The 26581-nt window shown below is 35.7% G+C and overlaps 2 protein-coding genes across 3 annotated transcripts in view; one reads left to right on the top strand and one right to left on the bottom strand.

Annotated features, from left to right (window-relative positions):
- The window catches only part of UACA (uveal autoantigen with coiled-coil domains and ankyrin repeats), an 87709-nt gene that overhangs the window by 38954 nt on the left and 22174 nt on the right, over window positions 1-26581 (bottom strand). Inside the window, exons 1-2 of one of the 2 annotated variants that reach the window (XM_059056417.2) lie at window positions 5333-5970; window positions 3066-3199 (exon numbers count right to left, since the gene is read on the bottom strand). In XM_059056417.2, the coding sequence (XP_058912400.1) occupies window positions 3066-3199; window positions 5333-5371 (173 nt within the window). In that variant the 5' untranslated portion in view covers window positions 5372-5970. Of the gene's footprint in view, window positions 1-3065; window positions 3200-5332; window positions 5971-26581 lie in introns of those variants that run through there. The other variant, XM_059056416.2, reaches the window with a different exon arrangement.
- On the top strand, window positions 12308-12761 carry LOC131752240 (ubiquitin-conjugating enzyme E2 N-like). The gene is given in 2 exon segments (XM_059056418.2): window positions 12308-12615; window positions 12617-12761. Coding segments are annotated over 2 exon segments (447 nt in total). The 3' UTR covers window positions 12756-12761.

Genomic DNA, 26581 nt, shown 5'->3' on the forward strand with positions numbered 1-26581 from the left:
GCTAGCAAATTCATTTCCAGATATTACAACACTAGCTATGCCTCTATTAGTATTCTAAGGGATCTAAATGCAAACTAGAGACTGAGCACTGCTAAGTAAAGTAAACCAGGTTTGTGTAAAGTTTGAATTAGAGAAAAAGAGATGTTTCTGATAAAAGAAATATAGTGTTCTTGAAAGTCAGATAAGTTCTCCTTAAATTGCCATAAGGCTGAGGGTATCAATCTCTTTGCAACACTGAAGTGGGGAATTATACTATGCAATGCACCATGAGAACCTTTTGAGGAATGGTCATTTCCATCAAGCAAAGGTTTTTAGTCTTCCAACAATCTTGGGGATCTCATTTTTTGTCTGCTTGTTTTCATTTCTTAGCTCACAAAATCTGAAAGACTTCTTTCTTCAAAATAACTCAACATTATACTGATGATGCACTTAAAAGGGCAGAAATCACAGCAAATCTACAATGCATTATTAATACTGTTGTGCTATAAATAGTAGATGTGCTTCAGAAAGAAGATATATCAATCATTAAATTGTATGCAGAGTTGCAAAGGAAATTTGGAAAACTGCTTTATAGAAATACTCTTTTTCAATTAAAAAAATCAACTTAAACTTTTTGTTTTTTAAACAAGACAAGTACTTTTACTTCTATAATAGGAGATCCAGGTAACATGGACAGTCCCCACCTCTGAGGACAACTAGAAGAGCTGCATAAAAAAATAATACATCTGCTTGAAGGTATCAGTAGGCTAACAAGATAGTGAAAAATTACTAGGCCAGAATGCAGGGAAGGACAGAGGCCCAGAGAGGTGAGCTTGGTATTTGGGGCTACTTTTTGTCTAGGAGTATTTGCTGATTCCAGAGAAAACAGCTGGGAGGCTGAACAGTACTTTTGACAGCCTGAGGGGATGGGGAGACAGGAATTGGAATCCATGGCTCTCCAAGTGACAGTGAAGCTTCTTGGTGAACCTGCCCCATTTTGCCTGGGCAAAGGGCTATACCCTAGGAAAGAGGCGAACAGGAAGAAAACAGATCCTTGCAGTGACTATGGCTAGGCCTCAAATATTTCATTTTTGAAATTGGATAGAGGTCAAGAAGGACATGTCACTTTTGTCTTAAATTTCAAAAATTAAAAACCAAAAATATCATTCAAAATAACATTATTTTTATAATTACAGGAAATATATTTGTAATGTCTTATACTTGACTAAATATAAAATGCTTTAATTAAGAAAGAATACAGTTTGTGTGTGAATAACAATAGGAAAATATTTTATCCTATGAATCCCAGAAAGAATTCTACTTCCTACAGTGAAAACCTCAGAAACTAATACTACTCAAATATTTCACAAACTAAAGTTCATAGTTAATCAAATTACACCAGATTTTCATAATTCTGACCATTAATACAAATAATTTCCCTCAAAATTGAACCTTAGATCAAAAAAATCTGTACAAAAACTCAAGTAATCATTCATTCAAAACATTCAAAGCATGGATGGACAGAACTGAAGAAATTAGGTTTCACTGAAGATTTTCATTCCAAAGAAGATCCTTTTATCTTTTACCATCTTGGCATTTTGGAAAAAAAATATGAAAAACAGCCAGTTTTAGATATTAAATTTTCACTATTTATACTGTGAGCCCTATAAATGGTTTAAAATTAGCAAAAATAGAAGCAGGACTCAAAATAACCAGTTATAACCAGTTTTTGTAGCTATCAAATTGCCTACTTGATAAAACTGAAACAGTATAAAAAAATTGGAACTTCTCAAACTTTATTGCTCTTATGAACAACTTAAAGTCACACTTTGCTATTTTCACTATACTTAAATATCTAAGCATTCTAAGGTAGTGACCTACATCAAACATTAACTATCCACTTCCTAATATTCATTTCTATATTTAGTATCTGGTTTCGTTATAATAGTCTAAAAAAAAACTTACGCAAGTATAAGGCGGAGAGGAATTTTAGGAAATGAGACTTTTCACCTCTGACTTTGGAAGGTTTCCCAGATAAGGTTTTAACTGCTATATTTATAGAGGGTAGTAACAAAAGCTAGATCTACCCTTTAACCCATCTGCTCCCCATCCTCAACAGGAAGAGAAATGATAAAGACTGGGGAAGGGTAAGAGAAAAGATACCTGGTTCATAAGCATGTAAAGTTCTCAGTAACACAAAAGCAAAAGGGTAGAATTACTACCTCTATCTCCCTAAGTCACACTAGCCATTCTGCTTCCCTACTGCCCTAAACATTCTCATTTAAATTAATTACCCAAATATAAAAACAGATTGGGGGTTAAGAGGAAAAGGTAATGTAATTTACAGAACTCTTCCAAGACAGAAAACATTTACATCACAGACCTGTGACTTTTTTTTTTTTTTTTTTTTGGCTGCATTGGGTCTTCTTTGATGTGTGTGGGCTTTCTCTAGTTGTGGCAAGCGGGCTTCTCATTGCAGTGGCTTCTCTTGTTGTGGAGCACGGGCTCTAGGTGCGCAGGCTTCAGTAGTTATAGCACGCAGGCTCAGTAGTTGTGGCTCACGGGCTTAGTTGCTCCGCGGCATGTGGGATCTTCCCGGACCAGGGCTCGAACCCGTGTCCCCTGCCTTGGCAGGTGGATTCTTAACCACTGCGCCACGAGGGAAGCCCAGACCTGTGACTTTTAATGAGACTAGACCAAGTTATCTAACCTCTGTAAACCTTTTCCTATTTTTTTCAAAGGGCCACTGTGAGGATCAAATATGATAAGGAGAATAAAAAAGCTTATAAACAAAACTGCACTGAATAAAAATGCACCAAATAACCCATGCTATGGTTTGCCACAGCGCCCAAACAACTAGACTACTGGGTAGTATTTTAGTATTCTTTCTCTCACTTGAAAATCTTTCATATTGAGGACAATTATTAATCCAAATTGTTTGAAAGTGATGTTGAAAGATTTTATAGTGTGGGTTTTGATAAAGGTTTTTTAAAATTAAATGTTGATAACCATAATTCACAAATTTCATTTGTATCACAAGGGTCTACCCAAATTCCCTTTAGGGAATTATCGTCAGTAATACTCACGCAGATCTGCCTTCCACATCTAGTTTGCCTGGATTGACCCCCTTTTTAGAAAGGATTGAGGACACTTTTTCTACATCTCCCCTTTCTGCTGCTTTCATCAATCGGTCATCATATTTGTTCCAATCTGCTGCTTGCTACAAAAAAGAAAAAAAGAATGTAAACATGGCATACTATATATATTAGTAAGACTTTCCAAAGAAGGGGAGGAAAAAAAGAGAAGGGAAAGCAGTAATGTATAATACATCACTCAGTTACCAGCTGCACCCCAAATTTTCTTGTCCCTGCTGTTCCAACATCACAAAAAGAACCTTTCCAAAACACCTGATGTACAAGAAATACTTTAATTCTACTTTTGAGAAAAAGGATGTCTCTCATGTTTTCTGCCCTGTTTTCTTTGCCTTCAGAGCAGAGAAAGGAGATGAGTAACTGTTGAACACCTACCCTGTTCCAGGCATGAATGACTAGAACAACCCTAGTAAACTAGAATTATCATCCCCACTTAACAGATGAGAAAAATCAAGGCTCCAGGGACATTAAATGACTCAAGCAGCCAAGCCCAATCAAGATTTCTCATGACTTCCAAAATCAGTGTGCTCTTTTCTTTCCTATTCTGTAACTCATGCTTTCAGATTTGGCTCTGATTATCTCCCAAGACTCTTAGATACAGTGGAATTCTGCACATCTTTTAAGAACCCCACCACCACTACTCTTTTAAAAGGCACTGTTCAAAATATAATTATGGAGACAAATTATACACACGTACACTCAAGAGAAAAAGCAATCCATTATGCTTATATATTAGGATAAAAAGAAAATTCTACATAGAATAAAATGAAAAAGAAAGACTCTAAAGTATTAACTACTTAAAAATCCTAAAATTATAGGATCACAGATGACTTTCATTTTCTTCCTTCTTTACATTTAACATATATTGCTTTTGTTAAAAAAGATATTTTATTTCAACAAAAATTTAGTGCATGTGTATTTAAAAGGAAGCTCAAAGGCAATTTTTTTAATAGGAGAATGTATCACATGATGTATATTTTAATTATATCAAGGTTATCTTTAGCTTTTATTGGAGAAAATATATTCAAGACATTCTGAAGCCAATAACTTCAACCTTTTCTTAGTAAGTAGAAATGTAGAACCCAGCACTAAAATATACATTATTTAAACAAGTAAGGTTTTAGCCTTTAAAATTCTATACAGTAAACTTATTGCTAAATTCTTTGCTAAGGCCAGCATCATTTCCAGAACAAAAAAAAGTACATATTTTTCACTTAACTTACAAAGCAATTCCTATATCCACAAATACCATAACAAATTTCTGGGGGCGGGGGGAATGAATCACTTAAATGAAGCATATCCTCTAAATGTTTGATCAGTATGATTATATCTACTATCCCCTCTAAACCAGAAAAAAAGAAAGCAACCAATTTTCTAGCTAAATAAGCAATGTATTCATTAAATACTTGAAGTGAAAAATATAAAAACTGAATATGAAAAAAGATAAATACATTAAAATTTTAACCCACCCCTGAAATCTGATTCAAGTACATACACAGACTTCAGAATTGTTGTCTCTAGTCAAATTTGGAGATGAACCCACTTCCTTCTAACTTGAAAAGTTCAAACTACCAACTGAGTAGGGCTAAGCACTACTCACTGGCTCAAAGTCTAATCTACATTTTAGGCATCCCCTTTCTTTAGCTTTAAAACAAAACAATCAGTTTACGGACTCTAAATTGGGGAGTGGTAGTAGATGTAGGCTTTGTGTTTTCAAATGCCTATGGGAATAAGTCATGTTTAGCACACAAATACTTGCTCTAAATTGATTAGTTTATCCTTGCAGTTAGAACAACTCAACTTTATTTCCAGGTAAAGTCCTGGTGGAGAAAGGAGCTATTTAAAACACTAAAACAATTGTAAAATCCAAAAGTAAGGCTCTTTAAAAGATAATTAAATGAGATTAAAGTCTCATATTACCCTGTGATTCTCAATTCTACTCCACTAAGCATTGTTTTCCATTTTGGTCCACAGAAATAATGCTCAATTATTAAGATTCTATTATATGCTTTTTAAACACAGAAAAAGAAACAAGAACTTGTGTTTTCTATCACTAACCCCAATCTGCTAATCAAATAAAGCAGAGAGAATATAATAAGACAAAGAAACCAAAATTAATAAAATAGTACATTTTAAAAGAATACAGTTCAAAAAGCCTAGCCAAGACTCTTGAAGTTACACTGGACTACAGGGATACCTACTCTGTTCTTAGGAGCACAAGAAAACCAACAGTTCATCATAGACAGGATTTAGTTTCTTGTTGCTAACAGCAAACTACTTCGCATCAAGTTACAAATCTCTGTAGCTCACAAAGCAAGCCCTCAGAGAAACGCCTAACAAGTGACTCTGTCCTTCTCGTTACAACTCTTCCTGTTCTGCAGTCTTCATGCTGGGCTACACTTAGCTTGGATCTCTAACGATATTTTCTTCGTCTTCAGAATCCTTCTCCGCCTTCATAACGCTTGAAAATTATCTTCCTTGCTGTGCAGCACTTGAGTAAGAGCAGCCCCAAATCAGGTACCGTAACTCCTCCTATTTGTTATTCTTTAGAAGCTGTCTTTCAAAGCCGTCCCTTTTCAGGGACTCCACTGTAAAACTTCAACTCTGCATCCTGCCGCCTCAACACTGCAACACAGACCAGCGTCTGTGCACGATAAAGCTGTCCACATCCGAATCATCCCGTAAGCAGTGTGTAGGCTGTCTCCCATTGGTCAGGATCTATTTTAGATTCCATAGGCCTTGACAGCTGAGTGATAGAGAAGAGCAGCTAAGAATATACTGTAAATTCATGCTTCTCCTCTGAGTAATAAACTTGAGGTCTACTAGGGGAAAATGACTCAAACACATTGTAAAACACGCTTATTATATCAAAGCAACTCGCGTGACATCACGACAAAATTGTTGAGACAAATTTGGTTATTCCACAAAACAATATTTAAAACCAGTTTCAGTCTCAGGATCCTCTATCATGAAGTTATAATAACCTTGATAAACAGAATATAAAATTCTATTTTAAGCAAATGTGTCACACTTTAATTTAAGGAAACACACACATACACAGAAACATTTTCAGATTTTCTCCATTTTCCTCGTACCCCTATCAGTCTCGTTCTGCATACAACCAGGTTTCAGCTTACAACTGCTGCCAGTCTGTCTCCTAACACGTTAAATGAGAAGAGCCAGAGGCACTGCCAAGACATTAAATAGTCTGCATTATGATGAATACTTTTCAACAAATTTTAAATTTAACTCAGTACTCTTAAATTTCTAAGTTTAGCACCCTGCCTAATATAACAAGTAAATATTTTATCAGTGGAATCAAATTATCTAGATTCAGGGATTTTAACAAACAAATAAAATGATTAAATACTAGAGGAGACAAATGCATAAATCACTAAGCAAGATTGTAAATAAAACTCCATTTGGGGACAAAGCAAACAACCTCTCCACATTCTCCATGATGTTTAACATGCTTGTAACCACAACATTCCTTACATTATCAAGGATGGTGACAAATGTCTACAAGCTCCAGGGTGTTCTGTACTGTCTAGTTCCCACAGTAGCACAAGAGTAATTTACACTTCCTCCAAAAAGGCAGATTTGGGAAATCATTTCATGGGAATGCTAAACATCCCAACACAACTGTTTATAGGAAGGAGGTAACCCTATACTATAGATCATGCTGCCAGTTAAAAGTTCTGTTACGAATTTCATCAAGAAATCCATTTCCTACTATTTAAATTTAAAATATTGGGTACATATTCTAATTATAAAATATATAAGATCATATACCATAATGTTTTATTTTTGAAACAATGATTTTTTTTTTTCTCCCAAATCACATTAGACATCACCATGGATTCTTGGCTGGACCCAGTGACTCCAACCACTCCATTTCACCCATCTTCAGAGGAAATCTGGGTGGGATAGAACTCAGGCCCTGTCCTTTGGTTAACAAAGCAAGCACATTCTTTCTATATATAGGACAGCAAAGGCAAAGGAAATAAAAAGACAGGGGGAAATCTGCAATGAGTAATAAAAGCCATATATGGAGCTGTCTGTGCTAATAACTAAGGCTCAGGAGATGGGATTTATGTGCCCTCCTATTCTGCAGATATCCAGAACCTCCCCAGCCTCTGACTTAACTCTCTTGTTCCTACTCTCGCTCCCTCCACTTCCCCAGGTATTTCCCAAGTGCTCTATGCAAATTCCCACCTCTGCTGTCCCCTGTGCCTTAAGGTTCTTCCCTCACCTTCATTCTGGTTCTTCTTAAATATCACTGCTTAGAGGGCTTCTCAAACCTCTGTATCTAAACAGTACCAGCCCCATTCTACCCTTGCCACTCTTTATCTTTCTGCCCTGTTTCACTTATCTTCATAATAGTTATCAGTATCTGCCCTTATATCATATGTTTACCTGTTTATCAGCTTAATGCCTGTTTCTGGTATTTACTTCAAAAGTAATCAGAATAATCAGGGGGACAGATTGAATTCAACAGCACATTAAAAGGATTATACACCATGACTAAGTGGGATTTATTCTTGGAATGCAAGGACAGTTCATCACATAAAAATTGATCAATGTAATACACCACGTTAACTGACTTAAGGACAAAAGTCCATGATCATCTCAACTAATGTAGAAATATCATTAAATAAGATTTTAAATCTTTCATGATAAAAACACTCAAAAAACTGGAAATAGAAGGAAATTACCTCAACATAATAATGGTAATATATGAAAAGCACATAGCTAACATCACATTCAATGGTGAAACACTTATCCTCTAAGACCAGGAACAAGATGAGGATTCTCACTCTCACCATTTTTATTCAACATAGTATTAGAAGTCCTACCCAGAACAATTAGACAAGAAAAGGAAATAAAAGCTATCAGGGCTTTCCTGGTGGTGCAGTGGTTGAGAGTCTGCCTGCTGATGCAGGGCACACAGGTTCGTGCCCCGGTCTGGGAAGATCCCACATGCCGCAGAGTGGCTGGGCCCGTGAGCCATAGCCGCTGAGCCTGCATGTCTGGAGCCTGTGCTCCACAACAGGAGTGGCCACAACAGTGAGAGGCCCGTGTACTGCAAAAAAAAAAAAAAAAAAAAAAAAAAAAAAAAAAAAGGTATCCAAATTGGAAAGGAAGAGATAAAATTATCTCTGTTTGCAGATGCCATGACGTTATACATAGAAAACCCTAAAAATTCCACAAGAAAAAGAAATGGTTTTTAAAACTAATAAATGAATTCAGCACAGTTACAGGATACAAAATCAAAACACAATAATCAATTGTGCTTCTATATACACTAACAATGAGCAATCCAGAAATAAAATTAAGAAAACAATTCCACTTACAATAGCATCAAAAATAATACAATAATGGGGATATATGTATGCTTATAGCTGATTCACTTTGTTATACAGCAGAAACTAACACAACGTTGTAAAGCAATTATACTCCGATAAAGATGTTAAAAACAAAACAAAAACAAAAACACTAACTTGAAAAAATAAATAATAATACAATAACTAGGAATAAACCTAACCAAGGAAGTGAAAGACCTGTATACCAAAAACTACAAAACATTACTGAAAGAAGTTAGAGGAGACACAAATAATAGAAAGACAGTTCGTGTTCAGCTTAAAAAACTTACTATTGTTAAATGTCAATACTACTCAAAGCAATCCACAGATTCAACACAATCTCTATCAAAATTCCAAAGGCATTTTTTTCAGAAATAGAAAAATCCAGCCTAAAATTCATACTGACTTTCAGGGGAAACCAAATAGCCAAATAATCTTGAAAAAGAAAAACAAAGTTGGAGGTCTCACACTTCCTGATTTCAAAACATATTACAAAGCTAAAGTAATCAAAACAGTATAGTACTGGCATAGAGACAGATACTTAGATTAATGAAATAGAATAAAGAACCTAGAAATAAACCCTCACATATGTGGTCAAATGATCTTTGACAAGGGTGAGAAGACCACTCAATGGGGAAAGGACAGTCTCTTCAACAAATGGTGTTGAGGAAACTGGATATCCACATGCAAAAGAATGAAGTTGGACCCTTATCTTACACCATATAGAAAAATTAATTCAAAATGATTAAAGGCTAAATTTAAAGACCTAAATTTAACATCTAAATATAAAACTCCTAGAAGAAAATATAGGGGAAAAGCTTCATGACTTTGGATTTAACAATGATTTCTTAGATATGACACCAAAAGCACAGGCAACAAAAGCAAAAATAGACAAATGGGACTACATCAAACTTAAAAACTTCTGTACATCAAAGGATACAAACAACAGAGTGAAAAGGCAACCTAAAGAATGGGAGAAAACATTTCCAAATCATATATCTGATGAAGGTTTAATATGCAGAATATGTAAAGAACTGTAACTCAATTATAAAGAAACAAATAACCCAGTTAAAAATGGGCAAAGGACTTGAATGGACATTTCTCCAAAGATGATATACAAATGACCAACAAGCATATAAAAAGATGCTCAACATCATTAAATTAGAGAAACACAAATCAAAATCATAATGAGATATCACTTCACACCCATTAGGATGGCTACTATCAAAAAAATAGAAATAGTAAGTGTTGACAAGGATGTGGAGAAACTGGAACCCTTTGGGCACTGTTGGTGGGAATGAAAAATGGTGCAACCACTATGGAAAACAAGATGGAGGCTCCTCAAAAAATTAAAAATAGAACTACCATATGATCCAGCAATCCCTTTTCTGGGTACATATCTGAATGAATTGAAAGTAGGGCCTCAAAGAGGTGTTTGCACACCCATGTTCACTGCAGCATAATTCACAATAGCCAAGAGGTGGAGCAACCCAAATATCCATTGATAGATGAATGGATAAACAAAATGCGGTATATACATGCAATGAAATATGAATCAGGCATAAAAAGGAAGGAAATTCTGTCACATGCTACACCATAGATGAATCTTTAGGACATTATGCTAAGTGAAATAAATCCCAGCCCCCTAAAGATAAACACTGTATGATTCCACTTATATGAGGTATACAAAGTAGTCAGATTCATAGAAACAAAATGTAGAATGGTGATTACCATGGTCTGGGGAAAGAGGAAAATGGGGAGTTGTTGTTTAATGGATATAGCATTTCAGATTTGCAAGATGAAAACCTTCTGGTGATAATTTACACAACAATGTGAATATACTTAACACTACTGAAAGATTCACTTAAAAATGGTTAAGATGGTAAACTGTGTGTGTCTTTTCACCACAATTAAAAGTAAGAATAATAAAACAAAAGAAATGCAATCTCTCACAATATCATTAGCTTGATTCATATCAATTAATAAACTTTTTAAAAACAAAATTAAGAGGGTGAGGATATACATGAAACAAGATTGGCCATAGGTTAAAGCTGAGTTATAGGTTCATTGGGGTTCATTATACTAAACTATTCTCTCAACTTCTGTATTTCATGTACTTTCGATACATGGTCCAATAAATCTGATGTATAAACTTTTAAACTATATTACATGCTTATTACCAAGACCCTTCACTGATTCACTAATATGGCAGGAAACGCAGTATATATCCTCTCCACTCAGTCTTCTCTGGATTAAAATGAAGCTATTGTCATTCACAGCCATATACTTACAAGATGAGCCCTGTGCCATCAAATGAAAGCATTCTAAAAAGAAGCAGTGTTTTTTTAAAAAGCATTAATGTTTACCACATATTATAATAAATATATTTCTATACCTCAGTGCTGCACTGGTTTGAAAAGAAGATATTCATCAAACTCAGAATGCAGCAAGCCAACACATCTATGGTAAAAGTCAAATACAGCTATTTCTAGAGAATAAATATAACATTCTAACACAAAGCAGTTATTTCACTAGGTAGACCTAAATGGATGATAACTTTAAAATCTAGATCACCATAAAGGAAATCACTTAAAAGTTCTTACAGTGATTCCCTCATATTAGTATCAACTGCAAATTTGTAACTTTTTCAGAAATTAAATATTTAAAAAATTTTTAAAGTAATTCATCTTCAATGTAGAAAATCTGTAATATATTTAATTTTACATATAAAATAGAAATGACCTATAATTCCACCATGCAGAAAAAAATTACTAAAAATTTTCTATATTAAGCTCAAATTTCTTCTCTGTTAAAAGGTTTAATCAAAATTTCTTAAACATAAATAAGTCCAACAGTTGTTTCATTTATGCAATATTTAGGATAGAAGGTCTCCTGAGAAGAACTTTATAGATGCAAATAAACAAGTAGACTTTAAAATATATGCAAATTCATATAAAGTACTTACATATTTAAGGGATGAACTCAACAGACCACAGCTAATATGATTTCAAGACCAGTTTTAGACTAAAGGCAATTTTGGATACATTATCCAAAAGAAAAATATACAGGATTACCACAAAACTTTCATAGAAAACTGCTTAAAACCAAGAAAAGTCATGCTAAAGAACAGTATCTAATTCACAGATCTTCATCATTTTGGTGTCACAGACGCCATTAAGATCTGATGAAAGCAATGGACCCTCTTTTAAAAATTATACATAAGCACAGAATCAGAAAAATTTACATTTACTTTCAGGGGGTTCCTTGATCTCCTCTCTACAAATATGGAGTCCATGAGCCCCAAGATCAAAAACCCCTAATATAGATAAGGAGAAGCAGCAAAAGAGTTTTGTCTTTTATATAATGTTTATAAAATAAGTACTGAATAACTGCCAAAATATGGGATAATTGTTCAGTAAAAATTTACTGAGCATCTATGTGTAAAGGGATATGAATACTTGACTCAACATTCAAATATACATGATCATTTGATATGTGCTACATCACACGTTAGGTGCTGGATATACCATAGGGAACAAAACATACATGAGACCTGGCCTCAGGCAATTCACAGGAAAAAAACCCAGTCACTTTCTTTAACTGATCTCACAATATGAAAAAGACACAGATATATATGTAAATGTGCACATAATCATAATACACTGCTATAATACCACATTAATTACATGTAAGGTATAGAAGTAGTTCAAAAGAGGGAAATCAGAAAAAAGTTTGTAGAAAAAAATGACTAAACTATCTACTAAAAGATGAGTAGGGAGATGACACCAGAGGCTGAACTCTGGATCTGACAAGATGGCTGGGCTACCCCTCAGGATTATCAAGGAAACCCAGCGTTTGCTGGCAGAACCAGTTCCCAGCATCAAAGCAGAACCAGATGAGAGCAACACCCGTTATTTTCATGTGGTCATTGATGAGCCTCAGGATTCCCCTTTTGAGGAAGGGACTTTTAAACTTGAACTATTCCTTCCAGAAGAATACCCAATGGCAGCCTCTAAAGTACGTTTCATGACCAAAACTTATCATCCTAATGTAGACAATTTGGGAAGAATATGTTTAGATATTTTGAAAGATAAGTGGTCCCCAGCACTGTAGATCTGCACAGATCCAGGCTTTGTTAAGTGCTCCCAATCCAGATGATCCACTAGCAAATGATGTAGCGAAGCAGTGGAAGACCAATGAAGCCCAAGCCATAGAAACAGCTAGAGCATGGACTAGGCTATATGCCATGAATAATATTTAAATCAATCCGATCGTCAAGTGTGCATCACTTCTCCAGTTCCGCCAAGACTTCTTCCTTTTTTGTTTGCATTTAATGGACACAGTTTTAGAAACATTACAGAATAAAAGCCCAGACATCTTCAGTCCTTTGATGATTAAATGCCCATTAGCAAATATGTCTTGTCCTGATTCACTGTTGTAAAGCATGAGCAGAGGCTAGAAGTATAATCTGGATTTTTGCGAAACATTTAAAAGCAAAGGGTCCTTTCTGCTTTTACTCATTTTCCCCCATCATGGTTTAAGTAGAAAGCACTGTGAATGAAGGTAGTTGTCAGGGTTAGCTGCAAGGAGGGGGGTGAGGGTAGGTGTTTTTCTTTATTTTCTTTCTTTATTTTTTTTGGTGAGGGGGAAGTTAGTTTTATTTTAATTTTATGGGCTCCTTTCCCCCCTTTTTTGATGATCTAATTGCAGTGGTTAAAAGCAGCTAGCCAGTTCTTTAGAATATGCTCTCTAGCCAAGTCTAACTTTATTTAGATGCTGTAGTGGACAAGCTTGATTGTTTGAACCAAAATGGGAACATTAAACAAACATCACAACCCTCACTAATAACATTGTGACTTTGCTGTCAAGTGTAGAATCCTCCCTTCAAGAAAAAGCTTATGACCATTTTGTATCGCTTGTCTGGAAACTTCTGTAAATCTTATGTTTTAGTAAAATATTTTTTGTTATTCTAAAAATAAAAAATAATATAAAAATAAAAGATGAGTAGAGAAATCACCAGGTTTGAAATAGCACCACAAATTAGGAAACTAAACACAACTGTAGCCCTTTATGGTTTATGAAGCACTTCATATTCATGATATATCAATTTAAAAATCTATTCACATATGACTTCCATATTGCAACCCAGGCTTCTCTATCTCTAGGCCCATGTATTCAAATATCTTCTCGACAATTCTTCTTCAGTGTCTTAAAAGTGCCTCCATGTCCCAAACTATAAACATGTTCTTCCTCCTGAAATCTGATCCTATTCCAACTTTCAGTAACACAGTAAATGATACCATGTACAAGACAGAAACCTAGAAATGAGTCTTGACACCTGACTCACCAAATCCCAGTGACTTTACCTCCCCCTTATTACTCAAATCCACCAGCTCATCTCCAGGTCCATCGACATTACCCTACTTCAAGTTAGCACCATTCCTTACCAGGATAACTGCATTAATCTCCTAAACACTCTATATTCATTCTATATTCATTCCAGCCCCTTCCCTTGTATTCTCCACACTGTAGCCAGAGTGATTTTCAAAATGAAAACCTAATCATACCACCACCACTACACCACTCCCTTCCAAATACCCTCTCCCACCTTACTTAAAATCCTTCAGTAGTTTTCTGTTCCTGTAGGAGACAAATTCCTTTATGATGTCTACAAATCCCTGAATAGTGTTACCCCTACTACCTCTCTCAGCCCCATCATGTGAAATGCTAACAGTGTTTCTCATATTATACATCCAGAAATTGAGTCACTAGGAGATTACGGATTTCGTATAAGACAATTGCAGTTAGTTGCAGAATGATTAGAGAATCCTATTGTTATGACTTGTTGTCCAGTCCTTTCCACTAATTAAGCTATTTCCATTTCTCAAATCATCTGAAAATAAATCTTTGATGTAAAAATGCAAGTATCTTTAAAAATTTAAACATCATAAACTTAGATGTCCTTTACAGCAAAAAAAAAAAAAAAAAAGGACAAAAATTTCCACATTTGCATATGCAAACTTTAATGAAGCACCTACTACATGTCATGCATGGCACTAGGGATATAGAAGTAAGTAAGACAGACAAAGTCTCTCTCCTTTTTTAAACTACTTTATTAAAGTATAATTGACATGTAAAAAGCAGTACATATTTAATGTATACAACTCAATGAATTTGAGAATAAGTCTATTCCAGTGAAACCACCACCACCATCAAGGCCATAAACATCAAAGTCTCTCTTCTAATGGAATTTGATGTTCTAAAGGAACAAAATAGGGTTAAACAACTAAGGAAAAAAAAAAAAAACTATCAGATGAGAACTGGGAAGGAGATGCGATGGAATGCTGGGGATAGACTATTGGGTTGGGTAACCCAGAAACTTCTGAGAAGGCGATATTGAAGATGGGATTGGAGTGAAAAGGAAGAGCCAGTCTGAGAGAATTTACATTTCAGAAGAGAACAAGCAATGAAGTGAGTTTGGCATGGTTGAAAGAAGGCCAGTTTAGCTGACTAATAATGAGTAAGAGGGATCACGGGATGAGGAGGGGGAGGGGGGCAGGCACTACCAGATCTAAAATGTGAGATTCCCCAGTTTTGTCATCAAAATTTTTCAAAAGGGACTTAACTCAGGAACTAAAGCAACTCTTCTTCGTAAGGTTCTTTTGGCCACTTTAGAATCAAGTCTAAAAAAATAATTCATCCTAAAGTGCTACTTTTTTTCACTTCCAAGCATTTATATTGAACAATATACAGCTAAGTCTTAACTTGCCTTGAAATGTTTATAAGATTAATCAATTATTGTAACATAATAAATATCATAATGTACCTCACCCACCTCAGACCTGGAAACCTAAACAAACTTTGCAATGAACTACACTAAAAAAAACCACCATAAAAGAGAAATAGCACCCCCAAAAACAGAATTTCACAATCACATCCTCAAGATAAGGCTCTTCAAGAAAAAGAACATAGAGGCAACTAAATAAAGTCTTCCCCGAGGGGAAAAAAATTCTAAATAAAAGCTAAACAACACATACATTTAGGCAAACCCCTAAATATCTAATTGAAACAAAAGTACAACAGGCTTCCACAGTATCCTACAATTATCACCATTCCTGTTACTAAACCCAAGACGAGCTCTGCCACAACTGAAAATGAAGCAAACAGCAGAAAGCAAAGCTCATGAAGCATAAACATTCCTCGAAGATTAGGCTGCCCAATTAAAAGCTGTTCTACAGTTCACTGGATTGATGACAGAAATATTTCCCCCATTCCATTTAGTCCAAAGATTATTTACTCTTCTTTCTTATATAACAGCAAATTAGAGCTTACATAATAGAAAAAGGAAAAAAAAGAATGTTAAAATAAACCAGGAAAACAAAAGCTGCGCATCCACTGTCTTCTTCCCAGACCCCGGACTCTCTTCCCTTTCTGATTTTTCCTTATCAGAAAAATTATTTATTTTTTAATAAAATTATTTATTATTTAATTAGACCCCATCTTATCCTCTCAAGCCTTCCACTGTGTGACCTGAAAGTACTATATAGTCAGGAGTCAATGGAACAAATAGAGGAAAAGGGAAAATTATACCCCATCAATCATTTTTCTGATTAAGATGTTAACAGGTTTAATCCTGCTTTACTGGATTTCTCTACATAAAAATGTCAAGCACAAAAAAGACAACAATAATAATAACTACATTATTATTACTTAATAAATCTAACATCTTAAGGACTGAAGGTGCTATGAAATCTAAAAAAACTTTAAACAACTGGAGTCAAAAAGACTCAGCACTGCTTTGATAAGATTTCCTAACCACCCAGTTTGATTCTATTCTAGTCTGTTGTATAAATACCAGACTGTCTACGCTTAACTATTGCAGGTATTTGCTCCTTTATTAGAACTGTCTAGGGACCCAAAAGAGGTTATTTAAAATAGACAGGAAATTGCCTCTCCAATTTTAATAAGCATCATTTGTTTCATAATATTACTTATTTCACCCTTCCTCACCAGAAGAAGAATTAAATTCTAAAGTAAATATATATATAGATCTTAAACACAAAAAATTATAAATGTATATCATACAAGAATAGAGCTCTCAGGCTGGATAAATAAGATTTTGTTTAAGATTCCCTTTAAAATGTTAAGCAATTGGTTATTTGGGAGAAATAAATATAAACTTTTTCCCTAGAAAATTTTAGAAAAAAATGTATTCAAAATAGAATTCTTTAAATCCCTAAATGTCATGAGTGAAATTTTTTCAATATAAAGGTAAAAACAGAGAAGGGTCTATTATGCCTCCTACCCCACCTTACATACACCAATGAACAGAGTAATACCTCTGATGAGTTTTAACAAACATTTTGGCTAATGTTTGATATACATATATATCTCAAAACAGCACAGATTTAGGAAGCATTCTATGTTTATTCTTGATAAAGTAAAAAGCAAAACAGATACACTTAAAAAAGAGCCTCTGATGGGGTTTGACCACAGTGAAAAATAAGAGATATTTTTGTTTCTTTGGCTTTCTATTTTTTCTTGGCTTTGCAAAGAAACATTAGCTAAACAAAAACATGTTTGCTAGAACTCAAAAGACCCTTCAAGAATTGAACTAATAATAAATCTTACCCGACTAGCCAGTATTTTTAAAATTAAAAGCGGGAAATATAAAGATACGTACAAACAGAGGGTTATAAGAAAATATATGTTTTTGTAAACATATTAGAAGTTAACTGCTTTTTTAAAATTATGAAATGAATAATAGTTCTACACATATGCATAACTCTTCCCGCACAGCTTTTTAAGCAGGATTTCCTTCCAGTGAGTCTTAATATATTTCTCCCATGTTAAAAATACATGACCAAATTAATAATGAGAAAGAATGAATAGTCTCATGATATTTAGGTATATAACAAGAAAACACAGCATTTAAAATAAAGATTCAGTTTCAAAATTCTTTAAGAAATACTTGTTACACTATAAGAACTCTCTAAGTCATATTGTTATTTCTACTTTCCAAATGGGGCATAAGGAAACTAAGCAATTTACAGTGTTGGACTGTGCAGCTACTATTAATTCCTTTCACTCCTGTAAGCCCACTCTTTGCTATATGATTTTGCCATGATTCCCATCAAAAGATGGCATTTATTTCCTCATCCTGTAAATCTGGGCTGGACTTGTAACTTATTTTGACAAATAGAATGTGGCAGAAGTGACCCTGTAGAACTTTGAATCTAAGTCTCAAGAGACCTTACAGCTTCCCCTCTTGGGATGCTGCTGACACAGCGTAAACAAGTTAGTGACCCAGAGCATGAGAGAGCTTAAGAAAGAAAGAGCCCAGCCACCCACTCATGCAAGCTAGCATAAAGTGCCAGACACATCAGCGTGGCCAACTTAGACCACCCAGCACTATAGGAGCTACCAGATGACTTGGCAGCCACATGAGTAACCCCAGACAAGACCAGTGGAACAACCATGCAGCAGAGCCCAGCCCAAATTGCTGACCTATGAAGTCAGCAGCAAGTAAAATAGCTGTTGTTGTAAAACACTACATTTAAACCTAGGACTGTCTGAATCCAGGGCCTAGACTCTCTCTACTAACAAAAGCTGCAATTTACTATTTGGTTGGGAAAAAAATACATCTTGTACTCTAACTCAATTTTACAGATACAAGAGCAATCAAATTAAAAAATAATAGTTTACTTTTTTTTAACCCATTATCTAAAAAAGGGGATAAGCTGGGCACAGAAATACCGTTTTAACCATCTTAAAAGAAGGAAAATAGATACATACAATGAATTCTGCAATTGTAATAATATGAAGTTGATCAAATTTTATAGTAAAAAATACTTTCTCTTCATTCCCAAAGATACACAAGTATTCATTTAAAAACTAACAGGATTCATATATATTTTATCCATAAAAAACTGAACTCAGCATGTGATCTAAAAAATCTGAATGGCTGTGCAATGAAACAATTAAGAAATTATTAAATTTTATGAATCTAATAAAATATGCGGCTTTCAACAATAAAACATTGCTACTGTAATGCTTAATAAGTATACATTCCTACTTGAATGGAAATACCGAACTAGGAGTGGACTATAACAAAGCAAGGACCGCAAGCACCATTTCTATGTATTCTTTAAGGGTTGGCAGACATTTTCTGTAAAGGGCTAGATGGTAAGTATTTTAGGACATGCAAGCCATGCATTCTCTATTGTAACTATTCAACTCTGCCACTGTAGAATGAAAACAGTCACAGATAATATACAAAAAACAAAAAAACAAAAAACAGCATTGCTGTGTTACAATAAAGCTTTATTTATTTTTTTTTATTTTATTTTATTTTTTTTTTGCTGTACGCGGGCCTCTCACTGTTGTGGCCTATCCCGTTGCGGAGCACAGGCTCCGGACGCGCAGGCTCAGTGGCCATGGCTCACGCGCCCAGCCGCTTCGCGGCATCTGGGATCTTCCCGGACCAGGGCACGCACCCGTGTCCCCTGCATCGGCAGGCAGACTCTCAACCACTGCGCCACCAGGGAAGCCCCAAAGCTTTATTTATTAAAAAAAAAAAAAAAAAAAAAAAAAAAAACAGGCAGTGGGCCTCAGTTTGCCAACCCGTTTTAGATGCTCAAATATCTTCAGCCAAAATACATCTAATTTATTAGTTGTGATCAAGCTAATTTGTTTGCTGCCTTTCCTCGAGACCTATTAGAAAGCACTCTCTGTATTCATACTCTTCTCTCTGCAAAATAGCATTATGTACATATGAGGGTAAATTTTATATGACAACTTGGCTCTGCTATGATGACCAGTTGTTTGGTCAAACAGGAGTCTAGATGCTGCTATGAAGGTATTTTGTAGATGTGATTAACATCTGAAATCAGCAGGCCTGAAGTAAAGGAGATAACCCTTGATAATTTGGGGTAGGCCTCATCCAATTAGTTGAAGACCTAAAGAGCAAAATCTAAAAATTCCCAGAGAAGCAATCCTGCCTCATGACTGTAACACAGAAATCCTGCCTGAGTTCCTAGCCTGCCGGGCTGCCTTACACATTTCAGATTTTTCAGCCCCATACTCATGTAAGCCAATTCCTTAAAGTAAATAAATCTCTCTCTTAGATATAGATATCTATGAGATACAAATATATAGATATCTCCTATTAGTTCTATTTCTCTGAAGAACCCTGATTGATACAATATATTAAGGTAATATGACATTAAATTTTAAAAAGGATATACTCTGATTTTTGTGCATTATCCAAAACTATGTGAGAAAGTTGTGGTAGACAGTATTATTATTTGAGATTATTCAATCCCCTACTTCCTTGCAAGATGATTATATATATATGTCACACATGTGTGACTTGTACATAATCTCATAGGGAAAGAATAGACATCCCTCGGTTATTAATTTGGGGATTGCCCATGTCGTATGTTTTGGCCAATAGAATGTGAACAGATGTGACGTACATCGCATCTAAGCAAAAACTCGAAGCAGCAACACGAACTTGGGCCAGCCTTCTTGCTTCAGTACTTTGTCAAGAGATTTCATATAAGGGTTGTTCCTTAAGCCTTGGTTCTGGAGGGGAGTCACAGGCTATTTCTACAGAGCTGACTCACAGTCTACAACATAAAGTCAGTAGGAAATATAAGTTTGTTATTTTGAGAAACCACTGAAATGTGGAGGTAATTACTACAACAAAGCTGAACACTGTAGAAACTGGTACCAGAAGTAGGGTGCTACTTTCATCACCACCACCGCCAAAAATAATAAAAGTATGTGATGTAGGCATTCAGGCCAGGTGGCAGACAGCAAGGAAACTGTAATGGCAAACCACATAGTGTAGTGGTAAATAAAACTGTTAGGTATAAAATATTAGACAACTTGGTGAAATGATTGGACTTGTGATTGGCATCTAAAGTGGGAGAGGGGCAGTCTTGCAGGACTGAGCCCTTAACCTGTAAGGTCTGAGCTAATTCTGGGTAGTGGCAGAATTGAGTTACCTTATAGGGCACCCAGTCAGTGCCCACAGAGAATTGGAGAATTGATTGGTGTGGAAAAACCCACACATACTTGGGAGTGCAAAAGTATTCAGTAAGTTGTGAGTAAAGGAAACAAATGTTTTCCTTTCACCCAGTAAACCCTTTCAATGGAACAAAATGGCTTGGAGGGGAACTCCCCACAGGAAGAGACTAAGGATGTGGTCCCACATAAGCCTGATAAGTTCAAGATAATTGTATTGATGTCTAGAGAAAAATGCATATCTCAAAGAATTGAGGATATAACTAGTACATGGCACGTGGATCTGACTAAAATCAAATAGATAAGAAGACAAAAGACAACTTCCAAAACAATCCAGACTAAGTTAAGGGTCTGTTACTCTTCTAGACCATCTTTGGGTCCCCAAATTTCTGTAGACAAGAAGCAGGCCAAGAAAGCTGCTCAACACTTACCTCATTCCCCAGCTAAGAAGGGTATACCCTCCAGTACTCTGTTCCAATATGGATGAACATGGTATATTAAAGGAAATACCTCACAGAGGGCATAGCCAATGGCCACGGAAAACAGTGGACTAGAGCGCCTCACACAGGACCAAAACCAGGGCCTAATCAAGGAACACTCCCTACTGCCAGGAAAAGGAGGCCTCACTATATTTACCCAAGAATATTCTTACAATTGCCAAGGACAATTGTAGTGTGATTGCTATGTGCCTCCATTCTTCCCCTTTCTTAACAGGAGGGTTTACTGTGGATAGCCTATCCCTGCTCCAACATTGTATGTTGGAGAGATGGAGGGTGGAAGATAACTGGTCTCTGGGTCAAGAAAATCTACATACAGAAATGATGTAGAGGGGCTTCCCTGGTGGCGCAGTGGTTGAGAATCCGCCTGCCGATGCAGGAGACACGGGTTCGTGCCCTGGTCCGGGAAGATCCCACATGCCGCGGAGCAACTAAGCCCGTGAGCCATGGCCGCTGGGCCTGCGCGTCCGGAGCCTGTGCTCCGCAACGGGAGAGGCCATAACAGTGAGAGGCCCGCATAACGCAAAAAAAAAAAAAGAAATGATGTAGAAATTCTAACGACTGAAAGAAATTCTTGGGGTATTTTTCTGGAGGAAGGGATAAATAAATCTAGTATGCAGAAGGGAAGAAAGTTAATATTTGTAATCAAGAGGACAGATTGTGGTAGATTATATTATTGTTCACTCTTTACCATGCCCATCCTTGGAAGAGGCTATATACAGCCCTGCCCATTAATTTATAACTTGCCTATACCTCCAATGGGAACAATATTTGTCCCTGTGCCTCACTGACTTTGAGCCTAGCCACGTGACATGCTTTGGCAGTCATGAAGCACTCCACACCTGAACAAAAGCTTTAAGAGGTATCACAAGTTTCAGCCAGCCCTCTGAGTTCTCAGTACCACGTAAATGGCAGGTCCAGACAGAGGCTGCTCCTTCAGTCTGGGTCTTAGAATGAAAACATGTGGAGTAGAGTCACTCTGCACAGGCAGCCCAGAGTCTATGTGTAATGTAATGTGGTTATAAGCCACCAAAATTTGGGGGTTGTTTGTTGCTGTAGCAAAGTTGATTAATACAGAAATCAAATGAAGCAAAAGGTAAAAAGGGGAGGGATTCTGCAATATGTAGCTATTATTTTGGTAGCTGAATATAGTGCAAGATGCCTGTGGTTATAGACTAGTACAGTTAGTGAAGGATCTATGTTTCTGTAGCAGCTAGGGGTATGAGTAAATATAGATTACTAAAAGGATAAATAAGTTCAGTTTAGTTGTTGAAAGTGAGGTTGTGGCAAAAATAAAAACAAGGTTGCAAACCTGATAAATTAACATTTATTATTAATAATAAGCACTTCATATACACTTCATGTAGTCCTCAACTATAAGCAAAAAAGACTGTTATTACCATTTTCATTTTCCGTATAAAGAGAAAGAAACTTAGAGAAGTTTACTGACTTGCCAACGTTAAATAGCTACCACGCGACACAGTAAAAGTTCAAATTCAAGACTATCTAATTCTAAACTTAAATTCTTTTCTATACCATGCTGGCAAAAAAAGGGGTACAGATTATTTAATAATCATTCCACAGAAGGGTTACCTTGGTTTTATACTTTTTACCAATTCTACAAAATGGATGCGAGAGAAAGCCGATACCATGAACTCAGTTCTAAGTCTGAATCCTATTAAATAAATATATTATTCATAATGAATTTCTTCTTTTATACTCTAAGATGTTCTTATTAATGTGACAACCAAGATTCCAAAATAATACATCTTTTATTTCTACTGAATACATTTTCTTAAATTCAGACTACAGTAATTCAGAATTTTGAAGACTCAGATTAAGTGATGGCCTAAATTTACCTTGCTGATATGAAAAGGATTTCTCAAGCAAATCAATAATGCATGAAAATGATCGGTGATGCATTTTAGATTAAAGGAATATTTTGAACACTTTACAAACCATTTAATAGCCCTTACCTCATCCATATAAACAAAAAATAAGAGTTTTTTAAATTATATAACACAAACTCATGGTAGAAAAATTATACAAGACTGATACATATTCAAAACAAAAGCAGCAAAGGCAACCTAGCAAAACCATCATTAAGGGATAATAACAACTTTATATTTTGTTACACAAAATATTCCTCATTTTCAATACCTAGATATATGTTTACTTTTAAATCAAAATACACACATTTCATTTAAATGGTTATTCTTAATATGCGTTCAATAGAATTGCTTACGAATGAATATTCCTAACTTGGAGAATTCCAAAGTGTATTCAAATATCAGTCTTTCTTGCTCCCCCTGGTGGACACTAAGAGAAGCTTATTATTATTATTATTATTCAATTCGTTTAAACACTCAATCTCAGAGAAGCACTAATTTATCATTATTAAAAACATCTTTGGGAACTTGTCTGAACGTACAGTTTGGCCAGAAAGAGTACAATGGTCTATTGTTGAGGGCACTCGCTCCTACTAGCCAACAGGGATTTTGCATCAGAAAATCCGGGACTAAGTTCCCAGTGAGTTCCCAGCTTGATTACTTATTTGCTAACGACCTTGGTCAAATTATTTATTCCTTCGGAGCTTCAGTTTCCTCATCTGTCAGATGAAGGTAATATCAACCACCTCATTAGTCATAAGGATTAGAGTTAACAGAACAAGTGCAAAATAAGTGGCAGTTAAGTATTACTGCTGCCACCACCACCACCAAGAAGCTGAGTTGTGGTTACACAGCATAACTCCTTAAGAATTACTACACAGCAATCAAATGCAAAGAGATTAACTTTTAAAATGTAAACTTACTGTACTTACACTCTTTTAATAACTTCCTGTTGCTCTCAAAACCAAATCCTTAACATGACCTCTAAGATTCTTCACGGTCTGGTCCCTACTGACCTCTGAAGTGTAATCTTGAAGCTGGATACTCTTCTCCCAGCCCTCTAATCTCTTTTCATAGTGAAGTTATTCAAAAGTACCAGGTTCCCTCACAGGGTACCTGATTACAGCATTTCCTTCCTCTATGCTACTTAACAATAACTCGTTTTTTTAGATCTCAGCTCAGCTTTTGCAGAGACACTTTCTCTGATTTCCCAGACCAAGTCAGATCTTCACTATTATGTATATTATGGTATACCTCTCCTTCACAGAGCTTATTACACAGTGCTGTAGCTTTAGATTTAAATGTGTTAGCACTGTAATACTGTCTCCCCCTCCTTGTCTGTCTACAAGTTCCTCAAGATCAGGGAGTAGCACTCCGTATCCTCACAACCTAGCCACTTGACTGCATAGAGCAGGCACTTAAGTATCTGTTGAGTGACTGAATAAACTTAAATTAACAGATAACTGAAATCAAAGAATTCTTTCTAAACCTGACTACTTCACATACAAAGGTAGCCATATAAATATAAAGCAACATTATGAATATTTTCCTTTGTATTACTTCTCAGGCAAGCTGCTCGTAAAGTCTGTTCATAAAATCTGATGGACAATAATACACAGAAATATCTTTAACACATACACTCAAAGAAAATGTTGTGCCTTTCAAAGAGAAGAATTTTTAAGAGCACAGAAACCTAAACATGATAGTCCTTTAACACTATTTGATTTAAACATTTTTTAAAAAATAATGTCTGTGACTTGCTTTTGTAACAAATATTCAGCTGAAAATTTGTCTGAAATTGAGTATTTTACACTGTACTACAGAGTTTTACTTTTCAAGGGAATCTGTGGTCGCAAAATAGTAGAGCTAGCAATAACCAGCTAAAAGGTGTGCTTCGTGGCTGCTTTTACAAGTATGCATATTGTACTATTTTAAACCAACAATTACCTCCAATTGCCTTAGAGAGTGAGAACTTTTTATAGATTTAACTCTTCCTTACACAGTAAGCATTCCCAAGTATACAGTAAATTTTGGCCCCAAATGGCTTTTCCTCTATTCATTTATACCAAAGCCAGAAAATAAGGAAAGCTCCAACCAAAAAAAGCAACAAGGTTTGCAACACATCTCCTAGACTCAAATCTTATTTGATAAATTCATTTGATAGATGTATTAGATTTTTGTCTTTATTTGATGATTTTAGCAAATCCTATCACTGCAAAATAGCAATTGTTATTTTATCGCCACAAGCTGCATTATGATGTATAGAAAATCTAAAAATTTCCTATGTTATCATTTAACCAAAAAATAGAAATGAAGAGTGGGAGCACAACTGAAGTACCTATGAACATACTGGAATGAGAGCAGAGGTGCATTAAGAGGAAAGGTTTTCAGGAATTCAGGTACTGACCACGCAGGAACAATCCAAGGAAGATAACAGGGACACCAAGTCATCAAAATACAATAGCTTTAAACATTTGAATGGTATGACTCATTCCCACTCTTCTGATGCTATCTTTACCAGGCAAGCTTCTGATAAACTTGCTTCCCTAGAGGGATAGACTGGATGGAGGTATCCAGCCCAATAGTCAGCTACTTAGTTCTCATTATACAATAATAAGATGACATTTAATACCTGAGTGGACTTTCAGTGTTCCTCAGCTTCTTCTAATCCAATCAAGATTGAGTTTCTGCTTAAACAGCGTAAGGTGAATTTATCAAAGTGACAAAAGGTATTTCCTGACCACAGGAAATTGGGTCTTCCCTAACAAAACTTTTAATTCAAACTTTTACAAGACATACAATACATGAGCAACACAGAGGAAAGTGTTAAGAAACTGTGAATGGCACTGATTTTCTCATTAGTTTAGAAGCATACTCTTTGCTGATCTTTTCATAATAAAACTAAATCTCTCCAAAATTCAGGTGTTTTTGTTTTTTTTTTTTTCCGCTCCGGGGCATGTGGGATCTTCCCGGACCGGGGCGCGAACCCACGTCCCCTGCATCGGCAGGCAGGCTCTCAACCACTGCGCCACCAGGGAAGCCCCAAAAATTCAGGTTTTAAAAGTACATACCCAATTATTCTCATTTACCTTGGCTTTAATTTTCTTCTGAGCTAGAAATAAGATCACAGAGCTCAGTACATTGAAAAGGCATGCAAACATTAATCTAGGTTGTAAGGTCACAATTTTAAGGAATAAACATTCAGAAAAATAATGGAAGGAAATAACCAAAGAGTTAACAGCTATGGAATGTGGGATTAAAGAAGACTTGAATTCTTTATATTTTCTGAATTTTCTACAATGAATATTGTTCTATTCAAGCTTCTTTACTTGCAAGAAATAAAACACCCATTCAGTTGCCTTAAGAAAAATGGGATTTATCATAAAGATATACAAAGAGCTGCAAGAAAAATCTTACAGAAAACCACAGTTGAGCTGAGCCCTACAAAGTCTGGAGCTAGGGGTGGCCCTGGCATCAATTCTGTTCCAGGAACCTCAAGAAGAATACTGAGAGGAGCTGCCCACCAATGCTTGGCCACATACATTGTTCAATTCTAGTCCATCCATGTCTTCCACTCTCACTATCAGCCATAGACATGCTTCCACCTTAAACTCCAAATTTCCTTCATTTTAAGCATAAGGCTGTGGTTAAGGTATAAGAGGGTTAGGAAA

This window comes from Kogia breviceps, chromosome 3 (assembly GCF_026419965.1).
Source record: "Kogia breviceps isolate mKogBre1 chromosome 3, mKogBre1 haplotype 1, whole genome shotgun sequence".
In the NCBI taxonomy this organism is placed as follows: domain Eukaryota; kingdom Metazoa; phylum Chordata; class Mammalia; order Artiodactyla; family Physeteridae; genus Kogia; species Kogia breviceps.